Source organism: Salmo salar, chromosome ssa07, assembly GCF_905237065.1.
Source record: "Salmo salar chromosome ssa07, Ssal_v3.1, whole genome shotgun sequence".
Lineage (NCBI taxonomy): Eukaryota > Metazoa > Chordata > Actinopteri > Salmoniformes > Salmonidae > Salmo > Salmo salar.
In genome coordinates this window covers 7,736,269-7,759,267 of record NC_059448.1, presented here as the reverse complement: position 1 = coordinate 7,759,267, position 22,999 = coordinate 7,736,269, and the positions used below count along the sequence as shown (strand labels likewise).

Sequence of the window (22,999 nt, the reverse complement as noted above, 5' to 3'; positions counted from 1 at the left end):
CCTATCTCCTGATTCTGCCTCCTCAACCCTCCTCTCCTCCCTTTCTGCATCCTTTGACTCTCTATGTCCCCTATCCCCCAGGCCGGCTCGGTCCTCCCCTCCTGCTCCGTGGCTCGACGACTCATTGCGAGCTCACAGAACAGGGCTCCGGGCAGCCGAGCGGAAATGGAGGAAAACTCGCCTCCCTGCGGACTTGGCATCCTTTCACTCCCTCCTCTCTACATTTTCCTCTTCTGTTTCTGCTGCTAAAGCCACTTTCTATCACTCTAAATTCCAAGCATCTGCTTCTAACCCTAGGAAGCTCTTTGCCACCTTCTCCTCCCTCCTGAATCCTCCTCCCCTCCCCCCCCTCCCTCTCTGCGGATGACTTCGTCAACCATTTTGAAAAGAAGGTCGACGACATCCGATCCTCGTTTGTTAAGTCAAACGACCGCTGGTCCTGCTCACACTGCCCTACCCTGTGCTTTGACCTCTTTCTCCCCTCTCTCTCCAGATGAAATCTCGCGTCTTGTGACGGCCGGCCGCCCAACAACCTGCCCGCTTGACCCTATCCCCTCCTCTCTTCTCCAGACCATTTCCGGAGACCTTCTCCCTTACCTCACCTCGCTCATCAACTCATCCTTGACCGCTGGCTACGTCCCTTCCGTCTTCAAGAGAGCGAGAGTTGCACCCCTTCTGAAAAAACCTACACTCGATCCCTCCGATGTCAACAACTACAGACCAGTATCCCTTCTTTCTTTTCTCTCCAAAACTCTTGAACGTGCCGTCCTTGGCCAGCTCTCTTGCTATCTCTCTCAGAATGACCTTCTTGATCCAAATCAGTCAGGTTTCAAGACTGGTCATTCAACTGAGACTGCTCTTCTCTGTGTCACGGAGGCTCTCCGCACTGCTAAAGCTAACTCTCTCCTCTGCTCTCATCCTTCTAGACCTATCTGCTGCCTTTGATACTGTGAACCACCAGATCCTCCTCTCCACCCTCTCCGAGTTGGGCATCTCCGGCGCGGCCCACGCTTGGATTGCGTCCTACCTGACAGGTCGCTCCTACCAGGTGGTGTGGCGAGAATCTGTCTCCGCACCACGTGCTCTCACCACTGGTGTCCCCCAGGGCTCTGTTCTAGGCCCTCTCCTATTCTCGCTATACACCAAGTCACTTGGCTCTGTCATATCCTCACATGGTCTCTCCTATCATTGCTATGCAGACGACACTCAATTAATCTTCTCCTTTCCCCCCTTCTGATAACCAGGTGGCGAATCGCATCTCTGCATGTCTGGCAGACATATCAGTGTGGATGACGGATCACCACCTCAAGCTGAACCTCGGCAAGACGGAGCTGCTTTTCCTCCCGGGGAAGGACTGCCCGTTCCATGATCTCGCCATCACGGTTGACAACTCCATTGTGTCCTCCTCCCAGAGTGCTAAGAACCTTGGCGTGACCCTGGACAACACCCTGTCGTTCTCCACTAACATCAAGGCGGTGACCCGATCCTGTAGGTTCATGCTCTACAACATTCACAGAGTACGACCCTGCCTCACACAGGAAGCGGCGCAGGTCCTAATCCAGGCACTTGTCATCTCCCGTCTGGATTACTGCAACTCGCTGTTGGCTGGGCTCCCTGCCTGTGCCATTAAACCCCTACAACTCATCCAGAACGCCGCAGCCCGTCTGGTGTTCAACCTTCCCAAGTACTCCGCTCTCTCCACTGGCTTCCAGTTGAAGCTCGCATCCGCTACAAGACCATGGTGCTTGCCTATGGAGCCGTGAGGGGAACGGCACCTCCGTACCTTCAGGCTCTGATCAGTCCCTACACCCAAACGAGGGCACTGCGCTCATCCACCTCTGGCCTGCTGGCCCCCCTACCTCTGAGGAAGCACAGTTCCCGCTCAGCCCAGTCAAAACTGTTCGCTGCTCTGGCACCCCTATGGTGGAACAAGCTCCCTCACGACGCCAGGACAGCGGAGTCAATCACCACCTTCCGGAGACACCTGAAACCCCACCTCTTTAAGGAATACCTAGGATAGGATAAAGTAATCCTTCTAACCCCCCCTAAAAGATTTAGATGCACTATTGTAAAGTGGTTCTTCCACTGGATATCATAAGGTGAATGCACCAATTTTTATGTCGCTCTGGATAAGAGCGTCTGCTAAATGACTTAAATGTAAATGTAATGACTGACCCACCACCAAACCGGTCATGCTGGAGGATGTTGCAGGCAGCAGAATGTTCTCCACGGCGTCTCCAGACTCTGTCACGTCAGTCACGTGCTCAGTGTGAACCTGCTTTCATCTGTGAAGAGCACAGGGCGCCAGTGACGAATTTGCCAATCTTGGTGTTCTCTGGAAAATGCCAAACGTCCTGCACGGTGTTGGGCTGTAAGCACAACCCCCACCTGTGGACGTCGGGCCCTCATACCACCCTCATGGAGTCTGTTTCTGACCGTTTGAGCAGACACATGCACATTTGTGGCCTGCTGGAGGTCATTTTGCAGGGCTCTGGCAGTGCTTCTCCTGCTCCTCCTTGCACAAAGGCGGAGGTAGCGGTCCTGCTGCTGGGTTGTTGCCCTCCTACGGCCTCCTCCACGTTCCACGTCTCCTGATGTACTGGCTTGTCTCCTTGTAGCGCCTCCATGCTCTGGACACTACGCTGACAGACACAGCAAACCTTCTTGCCACAGCTCGCATTGATGTGCCATCCTGGATGAGCTGCACTACCTGAGCCACTTGTGTGGGTTGTAGACTCCGTCTCATGCTACCACTAGAGTGAAAGCACCGCCAGCATTCTAAAGTGACCAAAACATCAGCCAGGAAGCATAGGAACTGAGAAGTGGTCTGTGGTCCCCACCTGCAGAACCACTCCTTTATTGGGGGTGTCTTGCTAATTGCCTATAATTTCCACCTGTTGTCTATTCCATTTGCACAACAGCATGTGAAATTTATTGTCAATCAGTGTTGCTTCCTAAGTGGACAGTTTGATTTCACAGAAGTGTGATTGACTTGGAGTTACATTGTGTTGTTTAAGTGTTCCCTTTATTTTTTTGAGCAGTATATATTATCAGGTAAAATAGATTTTTGCTTTTACAGTTTTAAACACTTTTTGGGGGGGATTTTGAAATAGTGATTCTTTGCTCTGGACAAGGGCATTTCCTGGCACAGTGCCGACATGGAAATTAATAATATTGAAAATATTTTGAAAATTACAAAAACAAATCTTTCCCTTATAACATTTCCCTAAATGTAATTTTTAAGCTCAAATAATAAAACCAAATCATTTTTTTTCAACTATAAAAATCAAGTTTCCCTGCTAGACAAGGATGGTCACAGCTTTCTAGAATCCCGGAGCTAATAATATCATCTTTGCTTTTGCAGTATGCCACATAGTGCCTTCCTGCCTGCCTGCCTGCCTGCCTTCCTGCCTGCCTGCCTGCCTGCCTGCCTGCCTGCCTGCCTGCCTGCCTGCCTGCCTGCCTGCCTGCCTGCCTGCCTGCCTGCCTGCCTGCCTTCCTTCGTATGTGTGGACCCACCTGAGTGCTTTGAGAGGAGGGATGACGGACAGCTTGCCCACTGGTTTGGGGCCGACGGCAGGGGGCATCATCACCAGCAGCCCATTGGAAGGTTTGGGAGGATTCGCCCTCGCTGGGCTCACGGGTAACACCCCCCCTCTGGCGGGGCTGAGGGGCAGGGGCCTCTGAGGAGGAGAGGGGGAGTGTCTGGGCTGCAGCTCTGACACCAACTGGGAAGGAGAAAGAGAGAGTGAGAGAAGAGACTCGTAGAGAGAGGGGGAGAGAGAGAGAGAGAGAGAGAGAGAGAGAGAGGAGACTCGTAGAGAGAGGGGGAGAGATAGAGAGAGAGAAGAGACTCGTAGAGAGAGGGGGAGAGAGAGAAGAGACTCGTAGAGAGAGGGAGAGAGAGAGAGAAGAGACTCGTAGAGAGAGGGAGAGAGAGAGAGAAGAGACTCGTAGAGAGAGGGGGAGAGAGAGAAGAGACTCGTAGAGAGAGGGGGAAAGACAGAGAGAGGGGGAGAGATAGAGAGAAAGAATGAGTGAGAGAGCGAGGGGGAGAAAGAAAGAGAGAAGAGACATATAGAGAGAAGAGAGAAGAGACTCGTAAAGAGGGGGGAGATAGAGGGAGAAAGAGTGGGAGAAAAAGAGAGAGAGAAACAGTGAAATACAAAAAGTGAGAGAACAAGAGAGAAATGTAAAGGAGAATAGAGAAACAGGCAAAAGAGAGAGAGAGACCTTAGAACACGATCAAAGCACGAACACATCACTTCACCATATCACACACTCCTAATAATAGGAGAATAGACCCTCCACTACCGTGGACAGGATTCACCCAGTCTTATTAAACATCTCAAGCTGTTTTTAATCCGGTGGTTGGCAGGCTTTGTCTGAATTCATGGTGTGTTATTTCATTACAGTGTACCTCTACCTCCGCTCTTAGATGCTTATCAAAAAACAACCGCAGAGAAATTCATTTCGTGCAAAACACAGAGCAATATTAAATTCAAGGCCAATGTGATTTTCCAAGGCTTTTTTTTACAGTTAATAGGCAGAGGTGGGAAAATGTTTTAGGAAATCGATGGAAAACAATAAGAAGATTAAAACAAAAACATTGCTATTTCATCTAGTTCCTCGGTGCAACAAAATCCTGTTAGTAAAAACAACAAACACTGGATGATCTTTAAAACAGAAAGACATTTTCTCGATGAACAAACAAATAAAATTATAGTAAAAAAATACAAACTTACCAGTGGTGATCGTGTTGGGTTGGATACCAGTGGTGATCGTGTTGGGTTGGATACCAGTGGTGATCGTGTTGGGTTGGATACCAGTGGTGATCGTGTTGGGTTGGATACCAGTGGTGATCGTGTTGGGTTGGATACCAGTGGTGATCGTGTTGGGTTGGATACCAGTGGTGATCGTGTTGGGTTGAGGGGAAGCGGTTTCTTGGGTGGCGTGAGTTTTTGAGGAGCGGCGGGGGATTTCGGCGGGGCCCCGGGTTGCTTGCTGACAAGTGAAGGTGGGTGGACCACCTTGAAGCGCTGTGGCGTGTTGTGCGGCGAGGGGGCGGGCCTTAGGGGACGCACAATGTTGACAGGTTGAGTGCCGTTAGGGGTGGGGCCTGGCCGGAGAGGCAGCACCTCTTTGCTGGTGTGAGGGAGCTGTAGAGAACATTTTGGGGATTGTGTCATTCAAGTTTTATATGAAGTATATGTTGAAAAACATTTATAAATTGCAGGCAGGAAGTGACAGTTGCTACTACAGAACATTGACACGCAGAGCTACAGTTGTAAATATGGTCATTGAACTCAAGGCCAGCTTGATTTCAGTTCAATATCTTCAGTTCTTCACAGAAACACAGAGAGAAACATTGCCAGCATACAGAGAGACGGAAGTCAACTCAGATTGAACTCTGCTCTCCTTTGACGCTCACCCCCTTGTGACTGTTTCCTTTGTTCGCTGGCCCCACCACCTTCAGATGAAATGCCGGGTTGAGGTGTCCGTTCTTACCCTTCTCCATGGAGCCTTCAAGTCTGAGGGAATAACAAGGATGGAGGCCACAAGGGTGTTAGAGGCCATCAACTAGACAGATTTATTCTGAAGACTGTGCTGGCTTTTCAATCCTACGTTCTATTGATTTGATAGTCCCCACTTGTGGAGGACTGGGCTGGAAAACATTACGTTGTGTGTGTGTGTGTGTGTGTGTGTGTCTGTGTGTGTGTGTGTGTGTGTGTGTGTCTGTCTGTCTGTCTGTCTGTCTGTCTGTCTGTCTGTCTGTCTGTCTGTCTGTCTGTCTGTCTGTCTGTCTGTCTGTCTGTCTGTCTGTCTGTCTGTCTGTGTCCCCATCAAGTATTCTCAAGGAGTTTGATGCAGGTCGAGGAGGAGGTAGAGGAGGAGGAGGAGCAGGTCGAGGAGGAGGTAGAGGAGGAGGAGGAGCAGGTCGAGGAGGAGGTAGAGGAGGAGCAGGTCGAGGAGGAGGAGGTCGATGAGGAGGTATAATGTTTTAACTTAACATCTGGCAAGAAACTTCTAAAGAACCTCATTGGTTCAATTTGTATGCTTTTGGCTAATCCCACAACAGCTGTTAGAAAAGTGTGTGGAAGTGGACACACAGACACAGACACAGACACACACACACACACACACACACAGTCACACACACACTAAAATACATCAAAACACAGAATTCTCCCCAATCAACCATACACAGTAACCTGATATTGATACGCAAACTATTGGCTCCGAAACTAAAAACAAAAAAATACTGCAGCTGGTCTCCGCTAAAGAGCCTTTTAATTACCTAACAAGAAGGGTCATTTCCTGTAGGGATAAATATTCCTTCAAAAGACTCCTTTGTACTTCCTCTCTTTAATAAAATCAGATCCCTTTTCCAGTCCAATACCAATGATTAACCTATTTCTCTGTCCATTCAGAAGGTCAACAGACCTTTATTTCCAGGGGCACCACGGCAGACTACCTCCCTCTCCTGTAAACTACACTGTCCGACAGGCCTGTTTTCAGAGGGCACTAACTCACTCAGCATTCTGATGCCCGGTCTCTGTGTGTATGAGCATATTGGTCTTCTACTGGAAGAGAGGGAAAGGTATTCGATTTTATGAGGGTACATTACATTTGTTTACCCCTATAAAGGTGTTGTGATGGTGCAGAAAGTGAAGAGTGGGCAGATTGCAGTCAGAGGATGATGTGTGTACAGTAGTAGTAAGTCACAGCTACAAACCCATCCAGCATCCTGGTGTTATCCCTCTAGCTACAGACCCATCCAGCATCCTGGTGTTATCCCTCTAGCTACAAACCCATCCAGCATCCTGGTGTTATCCCTCTAGCTACAAACCCATCCAGCATCCTGGCGTTATCCCTCTAGCTACAAACCCATCCAGCATCCTGGTGTTATCACTCTAGCTACAAACCCATCCAGCATCCTGGTGTTATCCCTCTAGCTACAAACCCATCCAGCATCCTGGTGTAATCAGTCTAGCTACAAACCCATCCAGCATCCTGGTGTTATCCCTCTAGCTACAAACCCTTCCAGCATCCTGGTGTTATCCCTCTAGCTACAAACCCATCCAGCATCCTGGTGTTATCCCTCTAGCATCCTGGCGTTATCCCTCTAGCTACAAACCCATCCAGCATCCTGGTGTTATCCGTCTAGCTACAAACCCATCCAGCATCCTGGTGTTATCCCTCTAGCTACAAACCCATCCAGCATCCTGGTGTAATCAGTCTAGCTACAAACCCATCCAGCATCCTGGTGTTATCCCTCTAGCTACAAACCCTTCCAGCATCCTGGTGTTATCCCTCTAGCTACAAACCCATCCAGCATCCTGGTGTTATCCCTCTAGCATCCTGGTGTTATCCCTCTAGCTACAAACCCATCCAGCATCCTGGTGTAATCAGTCTAGCTACAAACCCATCCAGCATCCTGGTGTTATCTCTCTAGCTACAGACCCATCCAGCATCCTGGTGTTATCCCTCTAGCTACAGACCCATCCAGTATCCTGGTGTTATCCCTCTAGCTACAAACCCATCCAGCATCCTGGTGTTATCGTCTAGCTACCCCATCCAGCATCCTGGTGTTATCCCTCTAGCTACAAACCCATCCAGCATCCTGGTGTTATCCCTCTAGCTACAAACCCATCCAGCATCCTGGTGTTATCCCTCTAGCTACAAACCCATCCAGCATCCTGGTGTTATCCCTCTAGCATCCTGGTGTTATCCCTCTAGCTACAGACCCATCCAGCATCCTGGTGTTATCCCTCTAGCTACAAACCCATCCAGCATCCTGGTGTTATCCCTCTAGCATCCTGGTGTTATCCCTCTAGCTACAAACCCATCCAGCATCCTGGTGTTATCCCTCTAGCTACAAACCCATCCAGCATCCTGGTGTTATCCCTCTAGCTACAAACCCATCCAGCATCCTGGTGTTATCCCTCTAGCTACAAACCCATCCAGCATCCTGGTGTTATCCCTCTAGCTACAAACCCTTCCAGCATCCTGGTGTAATCAGTCTCTGAGTTATTAGATGATTCTAGGGTTCAATCCATTGTTTAAACAAAACCTATTGTATAGAGTGCCATTTTCTTTGTGAAGCATCTATGTTGGCCTAATGAAGGGCTTATGAAGGGTTTATGAAGACTTCATTAAGTCTTATAGAGGCGCGGCTAGGACTGTAAGTTACCTGTTAGCCTTGTTGTTCTTGTCTCTTTGGGAGAGCCACTTGTGGTAGTAGGAGCTCTTGATCTTATAGCAGTAGAAGGTGATGAGGATCCCAGGTAGGAGAACCAGGAAGACAAACAGAAGACCTAACACCAAGCCCAGCTGACCTGGAGTACACAGAGAGGGAAAATAATGTTACCCACTTTTATAGAAACCTTTATAGAAGCATCTGCTAAGTGACCAAATGACCTCTAAAAAATGTATTTGGAACTGCTGGAAGAATGTTAAAACTGGGCCAGAAACACCAAGGCTGCGCTAATGTTACATTCAGATGGTGTGTGAAGATTGATAGGGGGCGTCGTGAATCCCAGGAAGGAGCATGTCTGTGTGTGAAGGTCAACTCACTGTGGTACTGGACAGGCCCACTGTCCACACTGCCACCCAGACCAAGCTTCTCACAGAAGGGAGGTGCCCACCCTCGGTTACAGTGACAGTTGCCATTGCTGTTGCACACCTGTGGAAAACACACACACACACACACACACACACACACACACACACACACACACACACACACACACACACACACACACACACACACACACACACTGTGTTACCGTGTTGACCTTACAGTACGTGTCTGGAGAAGTGACAAGTGAATTTAGCTAGCATGCTACATTTTGTTTACTACATGAGGTGTTTGAATCTGACAGGCTTTCTTTCACTGTGAAGTCATACTGAGATTCTGTGTGATTCTGCTGTCTGGTGCTAAACACTTCAACCAACTGTATCATTTTGACTGTTGAACTGAACTTACTGAATGGTTTTGAATGTTGAAGTGACTGAATGGTTTTGAATGTTGAAGTGACTGAATGGTTTTGAATGTTGAAGTGACTGAATGGCTTTGAATGTTAAACTGAATGACTTTTGAATATTGAAATAACTGTACGATTTGAATGTTGAACCAAACTCGAGACATTGAACACTGAACCAAACTCGGTGACATTGAACACTGAACCAAACTCGATGACATTGAACACTGAACCAAACTCGATGACATTGAACACTGAACCAAACTCGATGACATTGACCACTGAACCAAACTCGATGACATTGACCACTGAACCAAACTCGATGACATTGAACACTGAACCAAACTCGATGACATTGACCACTGAACCAAACTCGAAGACATTGAACACTGAACCAAACTCGATGACATTGACCACTGAACCAAACTCGAAGACATTGAACACTGAACCAAACTCGAAGACATTGAACACTGAACCAAACTCGAAGACATTGAACACTGAACCAAACTCGATGACATTGACCACTGAACCAAACTCGAAGACATTGAACACTGAACCAAACTCGAAGACATTGAACACTGAACCAAACTCGAAGACATTGAACACTGAACCAAACTCGATGACATTGACCACTGAACCAAACTCGAAGACATTGGGTGTTGAATGAACTTTGAATGAAAGGGTTATAGTTCTTTGTGCCAAGTTTAGCAATCAAAGATCTTGGCGTTGCAAATCCACTTCTTTGATACTGATTTCAAAACTCTTGGTGAAAAATAACATTTTCCACTTGATTACTATCGCCGGACATTCTGCATCACACAGTATTTCATGCTGCTAAATTATGTAGAAAATTCTTTCCATGCCTTAATTACACCAACACAATTATCATATCACTGATTAGAAACATGCTTGTTGAGTGTTTTTACAAAAAAAGTTCCCTCTTGTGACCCTCTGAAGTTGTTTTGTGAATATTTTTCATGCTTCTCAAAGCCAAAGAAGAAACCAAGAGCCAAGATGATAAATGCTGAGAAGCTGCAGAGCCAAGATGATAAATGCAGAGAAGCTGCAGAGCCAAGATGATAAATGCAAAGAAGCTGCAGAGCCAAGATGATAAATGCAGAGATGCTGCAGAGCCAAGATGATAAATGCAAAGAAGCTGCAGAGCCAAGATGATAAATGCAGAGAAGCTGCAGAGCCAAGATGATAAATGCAGAGAAGCTGCAGAGCCAAGATGATAAATGCAAAGAAGCTGCAGAGCCAAGATGATAAATGCAAAGAAGCTGCAGAGCCAAGATGATAAATGCAAAGAAGCTGCAGAACCAAGATGATAAATGCAGAGAAGCTGCAGAGCCAAGATGATAAATGCAGAGAAGCTGCAGAGCCAAGATGATACTGTAGATGCAGTGAAGCTGCTTCTTCATTTGTACTCTAGCAAAGATACAGACGCTAGTCATTTTTTTTTTTTTACATCCGCGCTGCTCTCTTTAAGCCCGGGGATCAATAGGAACCAAATTATAATGCAAATGAAAAAGTCACAAAAGAGAAGAAAGAGTGGGGAAAACTATGCTTTAAATAATCCCTCCTCAGAGCCATTTCCAGTCGCTGGCCTTTCAGAGTGAGGGAGTAAGCAAAACAGGACAAATGAAGACTTTTAAACAGGGCAGAGAGAGAGAGAATGAATGATAGAACAAGAGAAGGAGATTAAAGAATGAGAGCATGTTCTGTTTGTCTCTAGGGCTCAGGAAGCTGTTGGTTGAGGAGATTTAAAAACATTATAGAATGCCAGCGCCTCGCTAATGGAAGCCCTCTTGCTTACTGAGAGTCAACAGTTTTCCGCTTCTAAGATGGCCGACCTGGAGGGCCCGTTTTAAGATAAGAAATGTTGGGGTGTTAAATTACCGCTGTCTGTGTCTCTGGCGACCAAAAGCGGCACGCCACTAAACAGCTGACAGTGATATGTGTGAGTCATGACAATGAAAACAAAGTTAGGCCTAGATTCCTATAGGGACAGGTGGTTAAAGTTGTACACAATGCAAACACAATGTTTATTGTCTCATAAACAAAGATATGATCAGCCATCTCTCCCTGTGGCTACGCAGTACTTAACCAACAAATAGTTCATGGCTTCAGGTGTTGTGTCGCTACCATCCATTTCTCCTGTTTTACAAGAGCTACAGAGACAGCCATCTGCCTTCGCCCCAAGGACAATGTACGTCAAAAAGATTACAGGGATGGAGAAAAGTGTGTGTGTGTGTGTGTGTGTGTGTGTGTGTGTGTGTGTGTGTGTGTGTGTGTGTGTGTGTGTGTGTGTGTGTGTGTGTGTGTGTGTGTGTGTGTGTGTGAGGCCTAGTGCTTACCCCATGGCCATGGCAGCGAGCGATGCAGCCCTCCAGCTCGGTGAAAGAGTTGTTTTGGCACCGGCGGTCCCTGCACACCTGCAGTAACACACAGATGCTTATAGTTCATACACACACTGAGGAACACTGCTGTAGAAGGTGTGTGAGGCAGTGTTTTGGCTCTGTATGGTAACTCAGTGGATGCATGCCTGTCTACAAATGTAATGTATGTACACATTTAAGATTATTACGGTATATAGTATGAATCACAATTGAGTAAAGCTTACAGGTTTTGGATGAGATAGTGACATTTATTACATCACTAGTAGACACCCAATCAATACTAATATAATAATACAAGCTGAAAGAATAGTAGAACACATCTACAGTACATTCTATGATCAATATTACAGTACAGTCTATGGTACATAGTACAGTACAGACTATGATAAATATTACAGTACAGTCTATGATCAATATTACAGTACAGTCTATGATACATAGTACAGTACAGACTATGATAAATATTATAGTACAGTCTATGATAAATATTACAGTACAGTCTATGATAAATATTACAATAGTCTATGATAAATATTAAAATACAGTCTATGATAAAGTTTACAGTACAGTCTATGATAAATATTACAGTACAGTCTATGATAAAGTTTACAGTACAGTCTATGATAGTTTACAGTACAGTCTATGATAAATATTACAGTACAGTCTATGATAAAGTTTACAGTACAGTCTATGATAAATATTACAGTACAGTCTATGATAAATATTACAGTACAGTCTATGATAAATATTACAGTACAGTCTAGATAAATATTACAATACAGTCTATGATAAATATTACAATACAGTCTATGATAAAGTTTACAGTACAGTCTATGATAAAGTTTACAGTACAGTCTATGATAAAGTTTACAGTACAGTCCATGATAAATATTACAGTACAGACTATGATAAATATTACAGTAGTCTATGATAAATATTACAGTACAGTCTATGATAAATATTACAATAGTCTATGATAAATATTAAAATACAGTCTATGATAAAGTTTACAGTACAGTCTATGATAAATATTACAGTACAGTCTATGATAAATATTACAGTACAGTCTGATAAATATTACAATACAGTCTATGATAAATATTACAATACAGGCTATGATAAAGTTTACAGTACAGTCTATGATAAAGTTTACAGTACAGTCTATGATAAAGTTTACAGTACAGTGTATGATACAGTTTACAGTACAGTGTATGATAAAGTTTACAGTACAGTCTATGATAAAGTTTACAGTACAGTCTATGATAAATATTACAGTACAGTCTATGATAAATATTACACTACAGACTATGATAAATATTACAGTACAGTCTATGATAAATATTAAAATACAGTCTATGATAAATATTACAATACAGTCTATGATAAAGTTTGCAGCACAGTCTATGATAAAGCTTACAGTAGAGTCTATGATAAATATTACAGTACAGTCTATGATAAAGTTTACAGTACAGTCTATGATAAAGTTTACAGTACAGCCTATGATAAAGTTTACAGTACAGTCTATGATAAATATTACAGTACAGTCTATGATAAATATTACAGTACAGTCTATGATAAACGTTACAGTAATGTCTATGATAAAGTTTACAGTACAGTCTATGATAAATATTACAGTACAGTCTATGATAAATATTACAATACAGTCTATGATAAATATTACAGTACAGTCTATGATAAATATTACAGTATAGTGTATGATAAAGCTTACAGTACAGTCTATGATAAATATTACAGTACAGTCTATGATAAAGTTTACAGTACAGTCTATGATAAAGTTTACAGTACAGTCTATGATAAAGTTTACAGTACAGTCTATGATAAATATTACAGTACAGTCTATGATAAATATTACAGTACAGACTATGATAAATATTACAGTACAGTCTATGATAAATATTACAATACAGTCTATGATAAAGTTTACAGTACAGTCTATGATAAAGTTTACAGTACAGTCTATGATAAAGTTTACAGTACAGTCTATGATAAATATTACAGTACAGTGTATGATAAAGTTTACAGTACAGTCTATGATAAAGTTTACAGTACAGTCTATGATAAAGTTTACAGTACAGTCTATGATAAAGCTTACAGTACAGTCTATGATAAAGCTTACAGTACAGTCTATGATAAATATTACAGTACAGTCTATGATAAATATTACAGTACAGTCTATGATAAATATTACAGTACAGTCTATGATAAATATTACAATACAGTCTATGATAAAGTTTACAGCACAGTCTATGATAAAGCTTACAGTAGAGTCTATGATAAATATTACAGTACAGTCTATGATAAAGTTTACAGTACAGTCTATGATAAAGTTTACAGTACAGCCTATGATAAATATTACAGTACAGTCTATGATAAATATTACAGTAATGTCTATGATAAATATTACAGTAATGTCTATGATAAATATTACAGTACAGTCTATGATAAAGTTTACAGTACAGTCTATGATAAAGTTTACAGTACAGTCTATGATAACGTTTACAGTACAGTCTATGATAAATATTACAGTACAGTCTATGATAAATATTACAGTACAGACTATGATAAATATTACAGTACAGTCTATGATAAATATTACAATACAGTCTATGATAAAGTTTACAGTACAGTCTATGATAAAGTTTACAGTACAGTCTATGATAAAGTTTACAGTACAGTCTATGATAAATATTACAGTACAGTGTATGATAAAGTTTACAGTACAGTCTATGATAAAGTTTACAGTACAGTCTATGATAAAGCTTACAGTACAGTCTATGATAAAGCTTACAGTACAGTCTATGATAAATATTACAGTACAGTCTATGATAAATATTACAGTACAGACTATGATAAATATTACAGTACAGTCTATGATAAATATTAAAATACAGTCTATGATAAATATTACAATACAGTCTATGATAAAGTTTACAGCACAGTCTATGATAAAGCTTACAGTAGAGTCTATGATAAATATTACAGTACAGTCTATGATAAAGTTTACAGTACAGTCTATGATAAAGTTTACAGTACAGCCTATGATAAATATTACAGTACAGTCTATGATAAATATTACAGTACAGTCTATGATAAATATTACAGTAATGTCTATGATAAATATTACAGTACAGTCTATGATAAATATTACAGTACAGTCTATGATAAAGTTTACAGCACAGTCTATGATAAAGCTTTCAGCAGAGTCTATGATAAATATTACAGTACAGTCTATGATAAAGTTTACAGTACAGTCTATGATAAATATTACAGTACAGTCTATGATAAATATTACAGTACAGTCTATGATAAATATTACAGTACAGTCTATGATAAATATTACAATACAGTCTATGATAAATATTACAGTACAGTCTATGATAAATATTACAGTACAGTCTATGATAAAGCTTACAGTACAGTCTATGATAAATATTACAGTACAGTCTATGATAAAGTTTACAGTACAGTCTATGATAAAGTTTACAGTACAGTCTATGATAAATATTACAGTACAGTCTATGATAAAGCTTACAGTACAGTCTATGATAAATATTACAGTACAGTCTATGATAAATATTACAGTACAGTCTATGATAAATATTAAAATACAGTCTATGATAAATATTACAATACAGTCTATGATAAAGTTTACAGCACAGTCTATGATAAAGCTTACAGTAGAGTCTATGATAAATATTACAGTACAGTCTATGATAAAGTTTACAGTACAGTCTATGATAAAGTTTACAGTACAGCCTATGATAAATATTACAGTACAGTCTATGATAAATATTACAGTACAGTCTATGATAAATATTACAGTACAGTCTATAATAAACGTTACAGTAATGTCTATGATAAAGTTTACAGTACAGTCTATGATAAAGTTTACAGTACAGCCTATGATAAAGTTTACAGTACAGTCCATGATAAATATTACAGTACAGTCTATGATAAATATTACAGTACAGTCTATGATAAACGTTACAGTAATGTCTATGATAAAGTTTACAGTACAGTCTATGATAAATATTACAGTACAGTCTATGATAAATATTACAGTACAGACTATGATAAATATTACAGTACAGTCTATGATAAATATTAAAATACAGTCTATGATAAATATTACAATACAGTCTATGATAAAGTTTACAGCACAGTCTATGATAAAGCTTACAGTAGAGTCTATGATAAATATTACAGTACAGTCTATGATAAAGTTTACAGTACAGCCTATGATAAATATTACAGTACAGTCTATGATAAATATTACAGTACAGTCTATGATAAATATTACAGTAATGTCTATGATAAATATTACAGTACAGTCTATGATAAATATTACAGTACAGTCTATAATAAAGTTTACAGCACAGTCTATGATAAAGCTTACAGCAGAGTCTATGATAAATATTACAGTACAGTCTATGATAAAGTTTACAGTACAGTCTATGATAAAGTTTACAGTACAGTCTATGATAAAGTTTACAGTACAGTCTATGATAAATATTACAGTACAGTCTATGATGAATATTACAGTACAGACTATGATAAATATTACAGTACAGTCTATGATAAATATTACAATACAGTCTATGATAAAGTTTACAGTACAGTCTATGATAAAGTTTACAGTACAGTCTATGATAAAGTTTACAGTACAGTCTATGATAAATATTACAGTACAGTCTATGATAAAGTTTACAGTACAGTCTATGATAAATATTACAGTACAGTCTATGATAAAGCTTACAGTACAGTCTATGATAAAGCTTACAGTACAGTCTATGATAAAGATTACAGTACAGCCTATGATAAATATTACAGCACAGTCTATGATAAATATTACAGTACAGTCTATGATAAATATTACAGTACAGTCTATGATAAATGTTACAGTAATGTCTATGATAAAGTTTACAGCACAGTCTATGATAAAGCTTACAGTAGAGTCTATGATAAATATTACAGTACAGTCTATGATAAAGTTTACAGTACAGTCTATGATAAAGTTTACAGTACAGCCTATGATAAATATTACAGTACAGTCTATGATAAATATTACAGTACAGTCTATGATAAATATTACAGTAATGTCTATGATAAATAACAGTACAGTCTATGATAAATATTACAGTACTGTCTATGATAAAGTTTACAGCACAGTCTATGATAAAGATTTCAGCAGAGTCTATGATAAATATTACAGTACAGTCTATGATAAAGTTTACAGTACAGTCTATGATAAATATTACAGTACAGCCTATGATAAAGATTACAGTACAGTCTATGATAAATATTACAGTACAGTCTATGATAAACTACAATACAGTCTTTAAACATTACAGTACAGTCTATGATAAACGTTACAGTAATGTCTATGATAAAGTTTACAGTACAGTCTATGATAAATATTACAGTACAGTCTATGATAAATATTACAATACAGTCTATGATAAATATTACAGTACAGTCTATGATAAATATTACAGTATAGTGTATGATAAAGCTTACAGTACAGTCTATGATAAATATTACAGTACAGTCTATGATAAAGTTTACAGTACAGTCTATGATAAAGTTTACAGTACAGTCTATGATAAATATTACAGTACAGTCTATGATAAATATTACAGTACAGACTATGATAAATATTACAGTACAGTCTATGATAAATATTACAATACAGTCTATGATAAAGTTTACAGTACAGTCTATGATAAAGTTTACAGTAAAGTCTATGATAAAGTTTACAGTACAGTCTATGATAAATATTACAGTACAGTGTATGATAAAGTTTACAGTACAGTCTATGATAAATATTACAATACAGTCTATGATAAAGTTTACAGCACAGTCTATGATAAAGCTTACAGTAGAGTCTATGATAAATATTACAGTACAGTCTATGATAAAGTTTACAGTACAGTCTATGATAAAGTTTACAGTACAGCCTATGATAAAGTTTACAGTACAGTCTATGATAAATATTACAGTACAGTCTATGATAAATATTACAGTACAGTCTATGATAAATATTACAGTATAGTGTATGATAAAGCTTACAGTACAGTCTATGATAAATATTACAGTACAGTCTATGATAAAGTTTACAGTACAGTCTATGATAAAGTTTACAGTACAGTCTATGATAAATATTACAGTACAGTCTATGATAAATATTACAATACAGTCTATGATAAATATTACAGTACAGTCTATGATAAAGTTTACAGTACAGTCTATGATAAAGTTTACAGTACAGTCTATGATAAATATTACAGTACAGTGTATGATAAAGTTTACAGTACAGTCTATGATAAAGCTTACAGTACAGTCTATGATAAAGCTTACAGTACAGTCTATGATAAATAATATAGTACAGTCTATGATAAATATTACAGTACAGACTATGATAAATATTACAGTACAGTCTATGATAAATATTAAAATACAGTCTATGATAAAGTTTACAGCACAGTCTATGATAAAGCTTACAGTAGAGTCTATGATAAATATTACAGTACAGTCTGATAAAGTTTACAGTGCAGTCTATGATAAAGTTTACAGTACAGCCTATGATAAATATTACAGTACAGTCTATGATAAATATTACAGTACAGTCTATGATAAATATTACAGTAATGTCTATGATAAATATTACAGTACAGTCTATGATAAATATTACAGTACAGTCTATGATAAAGTTTACAGCACAGTCTATGATAAAGCTTACAGCAGAGTCTATGATAAATATTACAGTACAGTCTATGATAAAGTTTACAGTACAGTCTATGATAAATATTACAGTACAGTCTATGATAAATATTACAGTACAGTCTATGATAAATATTACAGTACAGTCTATGATAAATATTACAGTACAGTCTATGATAAATATTACAGTACAGTCTATGATAAAGCTTACAGTACAGTCTATGATAAATATTACAGTACAGTCTATGATAAAGCTTACAGTACAGTCTATGATAAATATTACAGTACAGTCTATGATAAATATTAAAATACAGTCTATGATAAAGTTTACAGCACAGTCTATGATAAAGCTTACAGTAGAGTCTATGATAAATATTACAGTACAGTCTATGATAAAGTTTACAGTGCAGTCTATGATAAAGTTTACAGTACAGCCTATGATAAATATTACAGTACAGTCTATGATAAATATTACAGTACAGTCTATGATAAATATTACAGTAATGTCTATGCTAAATATTACAGTACAGTCTATGATAAATATTACAGTACAGTCTATGATAAAGTTTACAGCACAGTCTATGATAAAGCTTACAGCAGAGTCTATGATAAATATTACAGTACAGTCTATGATAAAGTTTACAGTACAGTCTATGATAAATATTACAGTACAGTCTATGATAAATATTACAGTACAGTCTATGATAAATATTACAATACAGTCTATGATAAATATTACAGTACAGTCTATGATAAATATTACAGTATAGTCTATGATAAAGCTTACAGTACAGTCTATGATAAATATTACAGTACAGTCTATGATAAAGCTTACAGTACAGTCTATGATAAAGTTTACAGTACAGTCTATGATAAAGTTTACAGTACAGCCTATGATAAATATTACAGTACAGTCTATGATAAATATTACAGTACAGTCTATGATAAATATTACAGTACAGTCTATGATAAACGTTACAGTAATGTCTATGATAAAGTTTACAGTACAGTCTATGATAAATATTACAGTAGAGTCTATGATAAATATTACAGTACAGTCTATGATAAAGTTTACAGTACAGTCTATGATAAAGTTTACAGTACAGCCTATGATAAAGTTTACAGTACAGTCTATGATAAATATTACAGTACAGTCTATGACAAATATTACAGTACAGTCTATGATAAACGTTACAGTAATGTCTATGATAAAGTTTACAGTACAGTCTATGATAAATATTACAGTAGAGTCTATGATAAATATTACAGTACAGTCTATGATAAAGTTTACAGTACAGTCTATGATAAAGTTTACAGTACAGCCTATGATAAAGTTTACAGTACAGTCTATGATAAATATTACAGTACAGTCTATGATAAATATTACAGTACAGTCTATGATAAACGTTACAGTAATGTCTATGATAAAGTTTACAGTACAGTCTATGATAAATATTACAGTACAGTCTATGATAAATATTACAATACAGTCTATGATAAATATTACAGTACAGTCTATGATAAATATTACAGTATAGTGTATGATAAAGCTTACACTACAGTCTATGATAAATATTACAGTACAGTCTATGATAAAGTTTACAGTACAGTCTATGATAAAGTTTACAGTACAGTCTATGATAAATATTTCAGTACAGTCTATGATAAATATTACAGTACAGACTATGATAAATATTACAGTACAGTCTATGATAAATATTACAATACAGTCTATGATAAAGTTTACAGTACAGTCTATGATAAAGTTTACAGTACAGTCTATGATAAAGTTTACAGTACAGTCTATGATAAATATTACAGTACAGTGTATGATAAAGTTTACAGTACAGTCTATGATAAAGTTTACAGTACAGTCTATGATAAAGCTTACAGCACAGTCTATGATAAAGCTTACAGTAGAGTCTATGATAAATATTACAGTACAGTCTATGATAAAGTTTACAGTACAGTCTATGATAAAGTTTACAGTACAGCCTATGATAAATTTTACAGTACAGTCTATGATAAATATTACAGTACAGTCTATGATAAATATTACAGTACAGTCTATGATAAATATTACAGTATAGTGTATGATAAAGCTTACAGTACAGTCTATGATAAATATTACAGTACAGTCTATGATAAAGTTTACAGTACAGTCTATGATAAAGTTTACAGTACAGTCTATGATAAAGTTTACAGTACAGTCTATGATAAATATTACAGTACAGTCTATGATAAATATTACAATACAGTCTATGATAAAGTTTACAGTACAGTCTATGATAAAGTTTACAGTACAGTCTATGATAAAGTTTACAGTACAGTCTATGATAAATATTACAGTACAGTGTATGATAAAGTTTACAGTACAGTCTATGATAAAGCTTACAGTACAGTCTATGATAAAGCTTACAGTACAGTCTATGATAAATAATATAGTACAGTCTATGATAAATATTACAGTACAGACTATGATAAATATTACAGTACAGTCTATGATAAATATTAAAATACAGTCTATGATAAATATTACAATACAGTCTATGATAAAGTTTACAGCACAGTCTATGATAAAGCTTACAGTAGAGTCTATGATAAATATTACAGTACAGTCTATGATAAAGTTTACAGTGCAGTCTATGATAAAGTTTACAGTACAGCCTATGATAAATATTACAGTACAGTCTATGATAAATATTACAGTACAGTCTATGATAAATATTACAGTAATGTCTATGATAAATATTACAGTACAGTCTGATAAATATTACAGCACAGTCTATGATAAAGCTTACAGCACAGTCTATGATAAAGCTTACAGCAGAGTCTATGATAAATATTACAGTACAGTCTATGATAAAGTTTACAGTACAGTCTATGATAAATATTACAGTACAGTCTATGATAAATATTACAGTACAGTCTATGATAAATATTACAATACAGTCTATGATAAATATTACAGTACAGTCTATGATAAATATTACAGTACAGTCTATGATAAAGCTTACAGTACAGTCTATGATAAATATTACAGTACAGTCTATGATAAAGCTTACAGTACAGTCTATGATAAATATTACAGTACAGTCTATGATAAATATTAAAATACAGTCTATGATAAATATTAAAATACAGTCTATGATAAAGTTTACAGCACAGTCTATGATAAAGCTTACAGTAGAGTCTATGATAAATATTACAGTACAGTCTATGATAAAGTTTACAGTACAGTCTATGATAAAGTTTACAGTACAGCCTATGATAAATATTACAGTACAGTCTATGATAAATATTACAGTACAGTCTATGATAAATATTACAGTAAAGTCTATGATAAACGTTACAGTAATGTCTATGATAAATTTTACAGTACAGTCTATGATAAATATTACAGTACAGTCTATGATAAATATTACAGTACAGTCTATGATAAAGCTTACAGCACAGTCTATGATAAAGATTACAGTACAGCCTATGATAAAGTTTACAGTACAGTCTATGATAAATATTACAGTACAGTCTATGATAAATATTACAGTACAGTCTATGATAAACGTTACAGTAATGTCTATGATAAAGTTTACAGTACAGTCTATGATAAATATTACAGTACAGTCTATGATAAATATTACAATACAGTCTATGATAAATATTACAGTACAGTCTATGATAAATATTACAGTACAGTGTATGATAAAGCTTACAGTACAGTCTATGATAAATATTACAGTACAGTCTATGATAAAGTTTACAGTACAGTCTATGATAAAGTTTACAGTACAGTCTATGATAAATATTACAGTACAGTCTATGATAAATATTACAGTACAGACTATGATAAATATTACAGTACAGTCTATGATAAATATTACAATACAGTCTATGATAAATTTTACAGTACAGTCTATGATAAAGTTTACAGTACAGTCTATGATAAAGCTTACAGTACAGTCTATGATAAATATTACAATACAGTCTATGATAAAGTTTACAGTACAGTCTATGATAAAGTTTACAGTACAGTCTATGATAAAGCTTACAGTACAGTCTATGATAAAGCTTACAGTACAGTCTATGATAAATATTACAGTACAGTCTATGATAAATATTACAGTACAGTCTATGATAAATATTACAGTACAGTCTATGATAAATATTACAGTAGTCTATGATAAATATTACAATACAGTCTATGATAAATATTACAGTACAGTCTATGATAAATATTACAGTATAGTCTATGATAAAGCTTACAGTACAGTCTATGATAAATATTACAGTACAGTCTATGATAAAGTTTACAGTACAGTCTATGATAAAGTTTACAGTACAGTCTATGATAAATATTACAGTACAGTCTATGATAAAGCTTACAGTACAGTCTATGATAAATATTACGGTACAGTCTATGATAAATATTACAGTACAGTCTATGATAAATATTAAAATACAGTCTATGATAAATATTACAATACAGTCTATGATAAAGTTTACAGCACAGTCTATGATAAAGCTTACAGTAGAGTCTATGATAAATATTACAGTACAGTCTATGATAAAGTTTACAGTACAGCCTATGATAAAGTTTACAGTACAGCCTATGATAAATATTACAGTACAGTCTATGATAAATATTACAGTACAGTCTATGATAAATATTACAGTAATGTCTATGATAAATATTACAGTACAGTCTATGATAAATATTACAGTACAGTCTATGATAAATATTACAGTACAGTCTATGATAAAGTTTACAGCACAGTCTATGATAAAGCTTACAGCAGAGTCTATGATAAATATTACAGTACAGTCTATGATAAAGTTTACAGTACAGTCTATGATAAATATTACAGTATAGTCTAT

The 22,999-nt window shown here is 37.4% G+C and overlaps 1 protein-coding gene across 2 annotated transcripts in view; it reads right to left on the bottom strand.

Annotated features, from left to right (window-relative positions):
* The window catches only part of adam19a (ADAM metallopeptidase domain 19a), a 246,765-nt gene that overhangs the window by 5,304 nt on the left and 218,462 nt on the right, over positions 1–22,999 (bottom strand). The window contains exons 17-22 of one of the 2 annotated variants that reach the window (XM_045721474.1): positions 11,342–11,419; positions 8,578–8,686; positions 8,195–8,339; positions 5,432–5,531; positions 4,908–5,159; positions 3,520–3,728 (exon numbers count right to left, since the gene is read on the bottom strand). In XM_045721474.1, coding sequence (XP_045577430.1) covers positions 3,520–3,728; positions 4,908–5,159; positions 5,432–5,531; positions 8,195–8,339; positions 8,578–8,686; positions 11,342–11,419 — 893 coding nt within the window. Of the gene's footprint in view, positions 1–3,519; positions 3,729–4,745; positions 5,160–5,431; positions 5,532–8,194; positions 8,340–8,577; positions 8,687–11,341; positions 11,420–22,999 lie in introns of both variants that reach the window. The other variant, XM_045721473.1, reaches the window with a different exon arrangement.